This window comes from Hemiscyllium ocellatum, chromosome 11 (genome assembly GCF_020745735.1).
Source record: "Hemiscyllium ocellatum isolate sHemOce1 chromosome 11, sHemOce1.pat.X.cur, whole genome shotgun sequence".
NCBI lineage: Eukaryota > Metazoa > Chordata > Chondrichthyes > Orectolobiformes > Hemiscylliidae > Hemiscyllium > Hemiscyllium ocellatum.
This window is the reverse complement of record NC_083411.1, coordinates 101005097-101013576: the sequence shown is the minus strand read 5'-3', so window position 1 is coordinate 101013576 and position 8480 is coordinate 101005097. Positions and strand designations below refer to the sequence as shown.

General features: G+C 39.8%; 1 protein-coding gene across 1 annotated transcript in view; it reads left to right on the top strand.

Moving 5' to 3' along the window:
• The first annotated feature begins 294 nt into the window (after positions 1–294).
• stard14 (START domain containing 14) overlaps positions 295–8480 on the top strand; it is a 29142-nt gene continuing 20956 nt past the window's right edge. Inside the window, exon 1 of the mRNA XM_060832305.1 lies at positions 295–666. Within this exon, the coding sequence (XP_060688288.1) occupies positions 502–666 (165 nt within the window). The 5' untranslated portion in view covers positions 295–501. The remainder of the gene's footprint in view (positions 667–8480) is intronic.

The following is an 8480-nucleotide window of genomic DNA, read 5'->3' as shown; positions in this document are numbered from 1 at the left end:
GCAGGAAGGAGTCACAAAGCCCACCTCGATGCTGAGTTATGAAGAAAGATTCAAGCTTTCCAACTGTGAAGGGGCAGCCCAAGAATGGGGAAAAAAGGGTTAAACCTAGAGTTTGAATTGAAAATAAAGAAAAGGGAATATAGTTTGAAACTGCTGAAAGCCTGCTTTCGAGCGAGATCAAAAAAAGATTTTGATTGACATGTGAGGCAGGCATCCAGTCAGAGTTGGCAAGGCAGGTTTCCTGTAAGCTGGAAATAATCATTTAGCTCCTGTCATTGGCAGGTGAGGGTTCCAGTGTTGGCAGCTCCTGCTGTGAAATCGGGTGACTCTCTAAACAAATACAGGTGCCGCTTCTGAGTGAAAGGCTCAGGGTCCAATGAGGATTTGGGGAGCGTCACCTGTAGCTGCAGGTCGGGGCGGGACATTTGGAGTTGGTCGCCTGGGTCTTGGGCTGAGGACGTGCATCGCAAACCCTGTTCGAGTTGAAACTCCTGCAGCTCCATGTCGGCTGAGCGCGACACCGTGCAGATCCCCGATGACTTGGCGTTCGCCTCGTTCAGAGAGCGCTGTGAGTCGGAGCACGGCTGGCAGCAGAAATACAGTAAACTGGGGATAGGCGTCTGGGTGCAGGCCGCTACTGAGGGCAGAGCGGTGCACAGAATCAAGGTAAAATAAACCACCGGGCACGGGAATGACCGAGACCGGGAACACTGGGTTGCTCTGGGGAATGAGGAAATAATGAGAGAGGGGAAAAAAGAGAAATCCTCCTTACTTATCACCACCACAAAGACCCAACCGCCTGAAGGGCAGTCAAGTCCGTTAAGCGAATACTCGCTGGTGTAATGCAGACAAGTGAAAAGATCGCCTGTTTGATTTATACAGTGGCACAAATGTTAGCTTGCACACTGAGCCAACTCCCCTACTCTCTGAATAGTGTCATGGGATCTTTGAAAGAACAGCCACAGTTAACACGTCATCCGAAAGAGGGCTCCTCTAACAACGCAGCAGTCCCTCAGCAGTGGCCTTATTTACTGTATATCCAAGTCCCGGGCTGGAAACCACGAGCTTCGGAAACTGTTGGGAATACAACGGGGGCCAAAGCCAAATAAAACAGCTCCGTAAAATTGTAGCAGTAATAGAAGGGGTGGATGGGTCAGAAATCCAGAAGAGAATGACAAACAGACATAGAGGGAAGGCAGAGATGAAAAGGACAAATACAATTGAAACTGTGCAACAGGATCCACAGTTTCTGAAATGGTTTGTGAAAAAGAATGGATTGCTGTTCCAGTTGCAGCTTCCTTATCCAGAATATTAGCCCATTTCTTCTCAGAAGGATGGACTGCATATTTCCACCTTTTCAATTCATGCTTTCTGGTGCACCCCTCATCTCTAACACCCAGTATCACCTCTGGGAGTAACACCACTGCAGACTTTGAAGTCATTCAGGGAAAACCTGACCATCACTTTATTAAAACAGCTAGAGATGAAAAATAAATGAGGTATTCTGTTATTATATGCCAAGAACACATTAAAAGAAAATATAATTATTATTTATAATTCTGATTTTTTTTTAATCAAGGGGGCATGGTGCCATTTAGAATCAAAAAAAAGTGAAAAAAAATGTGGCAAAGGAATTGAATGTTCTTGGCCCCAATGAACAAAGAAGTAGTACATTATCCCTGACTCTAGTATCAATAAGATATGTTGATGCTGTTGTATTAAAATATGCAGTATTAATTTACAAATCAAATGGTGGAGAGTTAGTGATTTCTTTCTTTTTTAGCATGCAAATCTCGATACTCTAAACCTACTGACAATGCTATTATGAAATTGCAAAGAATATTGACGTCTTCTGTGCTATTAACTCGTATTAAGTGTCTTTAAAGAAATAGAATTTCTATGATCATAAAGACTTTTCTACCAATAATTATATAGTTGTCAATCTAAAGAACAGGAATATTTTAATTATAGGAATTTTCAGAGCTTGCCATTGAATACATCTGCTATAATACTAATAGCTAGTTTGTAGCAGATCTCTGAAGTTCCACATTATGCTGCAATATGAGCCCCTTTATCTTTTAGTTTATGTTTTCCCCTCGAGCTTCTATTTTACCGTGCTCTATTAGCAAAATTCTGATTATTTCTGAAGCAGCAGCCACATGATGGCATGGATGCTTTAATCTTAAATCAAAACTAAGGTGGTGGCATCCACCATGGCCTGCTCTGAAGTTGGCCACTGCTTGCAAGAAAGGTTTTTTTTAAAACCTCAGTTCTTCTGTGGTTTCTTCATATAGAATCTATTTGTAATGCCTCAGTTGCCAGTGTTACACATAGGTTTGCAAGGCTGACAAATGAAAAGCTTCACCAAGACAGGGTGGTAAAGAAGGCCTTTAGCACACTTGCCCTCATTGGTCACCGTGTTGAGTATTGGAGTTGGGATGTCTTGTAGCAGTTGTACAAAACATTGAGACCACTTTTGGAATACTGCATACAATTCTGGTCGCCCTGCTATAGGAAGAATGTTGTTAAACTAGAAAGGGTGCAGAAAAAATTAAAAAGGATATTGCCTGGACTGGAGGGTTTGAGTTGTCAGGACAGGCTGGATAAACTGGGACTTTTGTCCCCTGGAGTGTAGGAAGTTGAGGGGTGACCTTAGAGGTTTATAAAGTCAGGAGGGGCACAATAAGGTGACTAGCCAAGATCATCTTTCATAGGTAGAAAAGTCCAAAACTAGAGGGCATAGGTTTAAGGTGAGAGGGGTAAGATTTAAAAGGAACCTGAGGGGCAACGTTTTCAGACTTTGGTGCATGTATGGAATGAGTTGTCACTGGAAGTGGTAGAAGTGATACAATTACAACATTTAAAAGACATTTGGTTAGATCCATGAATAGGAAAGATTTCAAGGGATATAGGCCAAATGCTGGCAAATAGGATTAGTTAAGTTTGGGAAACCTAGTCAGAATGGATGAGTTGGACCGAAAGGTCTCTCTCCATGCTGTGTGACCCTGACTTTGTTAAACTCACCACCTGCCTGTATCAAACCGCTAACCATGATAAAGCAGTCACATCTTTTATGTAAAGTGATCTGGCCTCTTAGTGAAGTGTTTGAGTTAAGTTATAGCTGTAAATTGATTTTTTTTTAAAATCCTCAACATATGAATAAAGGAGTTTTTTGAGTGAAACTCAATTTATTGCTATGGACCAGGCCAGACCCCCTCAAAATATTTCAAGAAAGTAGCCAGACCCCAATGTTGCTAGTTGTTTTAAGCAGGTATACAGTGGATATTCTGAGAGTGATGCACTTGGCCCAACCACTTGGTTTTGATAAAAACAGAATTCATTTGCAAGATTACCGAATGAAACACAAACAAAACAGAACAGGAATACAGAATAATTTAATCTATCCAAAGGCCCAACAGATTATCCCAACTTAATGATGCTGTTTCAAACTCTTGAAACATTCCCTATAAACACCTTTTTTTGCAAAAATAAGAAAAAATCAATACAATTTTACAGGAGGGAGAAAGATGGCGGAGTGATTCAGCACAGAATACCTTCTTCTGTATAGTTTATTTCTTGGATCAGCCTCAAAACTGCCTGCTTTCAGTGAACAGACAGACTTCTCAAACCAAACCAGAGAAAAACTGAGCTGAGTGAACTGGCCACATCCCTTTCATTGTGCAAGTGCTTTTTTTGAGAATGTTTTTACAGTTTTAAAGTAATTAAAGCCAGACATTTTTGGAATTGTTGCTTTTATAATCTCTTTGGTAGGGTGAGGGGGTTGGAAAAAGCCAAGGACAGCATTAACTTGTTAAAGGAGCTGCATCATCACGTTATGAACGATGGTACATTGAGCAGGATAAAGATTTAAGTATATGATATAAATATGATGAGGAAACCATGTTTAAACTGAGGAGTTGCTATCCAAAACATTACTGTAAATTAATTTATGTTCATATTTGAATACAGACACAAGGCAATGTTACTTAAAATTTAAGGGACTCAAGGAAATTGATTCTGATCTAATATAGAATGTTATTCTAGTGCTAGGGTGCAACATTTATCAAGTCCAGGATTTTGGCATGGGGGCAGCCTGGATGGACTCATGCTAGTCATCACTGTCTCTAAGAAATAATTGAAATGTAGGGTTTAAGTATCTATGAAATATTGCATTTTGCTTTTCTACTGGATACCTGGAACACTGACCATTGTGGTGTCATGCACATGTTTTCAGGAGTTTACCTAATTTTATACGTTGTATGACAGGATGATTTGTGTACTAAATCATTGTATAGCTTATGCTTGATGCTGCTTTTATGTATTGCAGCATCATATTTAGAATTATTTTAAATTCAGAGTTCAGATGCAAGTTTTACCCAACGCAGTGTTGGTGGCCTCAGAATGAAGATATGACTTGGCCTGTACAAGAACTGTGTAGGAATCACTCCCATTAATAATGGCCAAAGTCATTTGTGACCAGTAAATTTTTGAGTCCGAATAAGTGTTTTTCCCTCTTTCCCTCACCATCCAAATCCCAAGCTGCTGGTTATTTCCTTTTGAGATTCCGGTAGCTCCATCAGTATTTGTACCGCTGGAGGACTAAATCCATTAAAGTACAATCAGGCCATTGCCGTTTTCAGTTCAGTATGAAAGTATAATGATTGAAACAAAGTCATGCAGGCAGACCTTAGACAATGAGTTTCCTGATTGGGGCTGTTAATCTGGTCCAATCAGGGAGCCCTGGCTGATAGATAAACAAGTGTGTAATAAAATAAAATACAATAAAATAAAAATAAGGTGCGTCAGAGGTTCTGTTCGCTCTGAGGGAGCTGGATCAGTGTCAAGGACTCTCCGCCTGTACATAAAGGGGGATTTGGTGATGGGATACTGGCCTCTGTGCAGTTATTTCTATGTGTTTTTTTTTATAATAAAGAAAAGAATGTCAGAGGTTTTGTTCACTGAGAGCTGGATCAGTGTCAAGGGCTCCACATGTAAATAAATACTGACTTGGTGATGGGATACTGGCCTCTGTAGAGTTATTTCTGAAAGAACATTGATTCAGCAGATGAGAGATGACAGTAAGTAGAAATCAGGGCATTTGTGTATTTTTACCCTGATGTCATGTGCCTTTTGAAGTTTGGAGCAGTGTTCTCTCTGAGGTGCATGGCTGCAAGATCAAAGTGCACATGAAGGTGCAAAAGTATTGGTGCACTACATTCCTCCCCAACCCACCACCCCAAAAATGTTCCTTTTGGTATGGAATCGTACCTTTCAAGAGGCATTCCACCCTCACCGGCTGTGCTGCCATCTCTGGCAGTCTGTCCTTGTTGAGGGACAGAACATGCTCGGGGATCATGAAGTGTAGATGTTAGGTAAAAGTCCTACGCAAAAACTATACTGGGTTATTGCTTTACTGCCTTATGTCCAACTTTTAGTAGGAAACTCAAATGTTTGTGAGGAGTCCAAGTGCTTTGTGCACAGTCCTCTGATTTGTATTTCTGTTTCATTCAGTTTTAATCTTGTATCAAAACCACAATGAGAACCTACAAATTGGAGACTTTCAAAAAGCAGTTGAAAGTCAAGCACATTGCTGTATGTCTGTAGCTACATAATTGGCCAGACTTGCCAAATACATCAGACTACCCTCCCTGAAAGGCTTTTAATGAATTATATAGGTTTTTATTAGAAAATCTGAGGGTTTTACAGTCAGTGTTACAGTACTTGTTTTTCACTCCAGCTCTTTTATTGAATTTGGCCTTTGGCCTGCTGGATTTTAAGTTGTCTCTAAATCTTTAAACCAAGCTTTTAGAGTACTGCTCTGGGTGACAATTGCTATGCTGTTGTAGATGTCTGTGTCTGTGGTGGAGAACAGCTACAGACACTCATGTATGCATCTTTATGCCATTATCTGTTTATTTTATGCAGTTATGGAGGTCTAGACTAGATTTGCATGTGTTGGGAATAATCAAACAGAACATTTGGCCCATCTTTATCTCAAAGGATTTGTAGTCTGTGGCAAGAAAAGAACTGAAGACACACACAAATGTTTTCACATTAAATAATGGGGTCTTTAGTATTGCCTCAGATTTCACTATGTTCAAATGAAACTGCACCCTGATTTAGACATTACACATATACACTTTAACTGAAACTGACATTTTTTTTTGAAGTACAATATGATTAGGAAGGAAAAGCTTTCATTTACATACACTTTTAACATGTCAAAATGTGTCAAGGACTGCTTCACAAAGTGTAAATTACTTTTACAGTGCAGTTTTAAGTATGTGGCAAATGTCCTACTGCTGTTACATTTCATTAAAAAAAATGAATGATTATCTTAGTTTTTTTTAAACAAGATCATAGAATTATACAGCACTGAAGTAGGCCATTTCAGCTTGTCATGTCTGTGCAGGCTCTTTGAAAGCCCTGTCCAATTTGTATCTCCCCCCATTGTTTCTCCAAAGCCCTGAAAATTCTGCCTTTTCAAGTACACATCTGATTTTTGTATTTGAATGTTCAGTCAAAGCTGTTTCCACTATCCTTTCAGACAGTGCTTTCTGGATTATAACTCACTGTAGAATAGTGTAAAAAAAATGCCAGTGGAAATAGTTTCTCTTTCCTTATTTTTAACAAAATCATACATAATATGGAAACCCTCAGTTAAAAAATCCTGTTAACCTTTTCAGCTCTGGGGAGGGGAACCCTGAGGTTCACGGATGTTTATGTAATAGTCCTATCAGCTTGTTCTGCATCATCAAAAGTTGATGCAGGTGAACCTTCAGGTCACCCTGTTACTAGATTCCCTTTAATATTGTTTCTCTTCATTCCTCATTTTAATGACTCCGTCAATGCCTCTGCATTCAATTTGATCTGCCATATTGTTTATTTCAGCAGAATGAATTCTGCTCACTGTGTTTACTACATGACCAATTTTGTGTAATCTGCCATGTTTTTGAAATGATGGTTGTTATACTCCAACGATATTAGTTAGCTGGTTCCAGACCAAAAACCCTTGTCTGTTTGTCATTTAAAGAAATCATGTTTTGAGGGGAGGGTGGACAAAGATGTACAGTGGATTATCTAGAACAGATATGCAGTCAATCTACATAATAACTAGTAACTTCCACTAAACTACTACGGTATTTTAATTTGGCCAGATTCTCTACTTGACTAAAATATCTCTGGTCTTTGGAATGGTGGTTTTCACATGCTGTAGATAAGTTGCATTCTCCTGATTTTGAAAATGCCAGAGTTAGTGTCCTGTTAAATTGGCACTAGACCCATCCACCATCCTTCAAATATTTACCTAACAAAAGCAAAGTTGAAGGTTGGATTTAGGGTTGTTTGCATCTTGCTGTAAGAGAGAAATTGATTTCAAGGTTTTGGCGCTGATTTAAACAGTATTCAGTGACAACGCTAGGATGTAAGTGAAGGTATATTCTTCAAGTCATTGTCTTACAGTTTAGACAGTATATTAACTGGTCCAACCAGTTAATGTCTAACATAATCCCAAACTCAACTAGTCTAACCTGCTTGCTCCTGGCCCATATTCCTCCAAACCTTTCCTATTCATGTATCTATCCAAATGTCTTTTAAACATTGTAATTATGCACACATTTCACCACTTCCTTAGGAAGTACATTGTGCGTGCAAACCACCCTCTGTGTAAAATTAATTTGTGTTATTTTTAAGAAATCTTTCTCCTCTCATGGTGGCACAGTGGTTAGCACTGCTGCCTCACAGCGCCAGAGACCCGGGTTCAATTCCCATCTCGGGCAACTGTCTGTGTGGAGTTTGCACATTCTCTCTGTGTCTGCGTGGGTTTGCTCCGGTTTCCTCCCACAGTCCAAAGGTGTGCTGGTTAGTTGAATTGGCCATGCTAAAATTGCCTGTAGTGTTAGGCGAAGGGGTAAATGTATGGGAATGGGTCTGGGTGGACTGCTGTTTGGAGGGTCGGTGTGGACTTGTAAGTTATTAGCAATTAGCAAAGGGCTGTAAGTAATCTAATCTAATCTAAAACCTTAAAAATATGCCCTCTAGTCTTGGGGAAAAGACAACTACCATTAACTCCTTCTATACCCTCATTATTTTATAAACTTCTATAAGGTCACCCCTCAACCTCCTACATTTCAGTGAAAAGAGTCTCAGCATATCCAGCCTTTCTGTAAACTTAAACCTTCCAGATCCGGCAACATCCTGGTAAATGTCTTCCGAACCCTCTCCAGCTTAATATCATTATTGTAATTGGGCAGCCAGAACTAGACAGTATTCCAGAAGAGGCCTCACCAATGTCCTGTACAACCTCAACATGACTTCCTAACTCCATACTCCAAGGACTAAGCCTTTTAACCATCCTGTCTATATGTGACACACACTTCAATGAATATATACCTGCACCCCTAGGTCCCTCTGTTCTCTAACACTACCCAAGGTCCTACCATTAATTGTATAAGTACTACCTTTGTTTGTTGTTCCAAAAT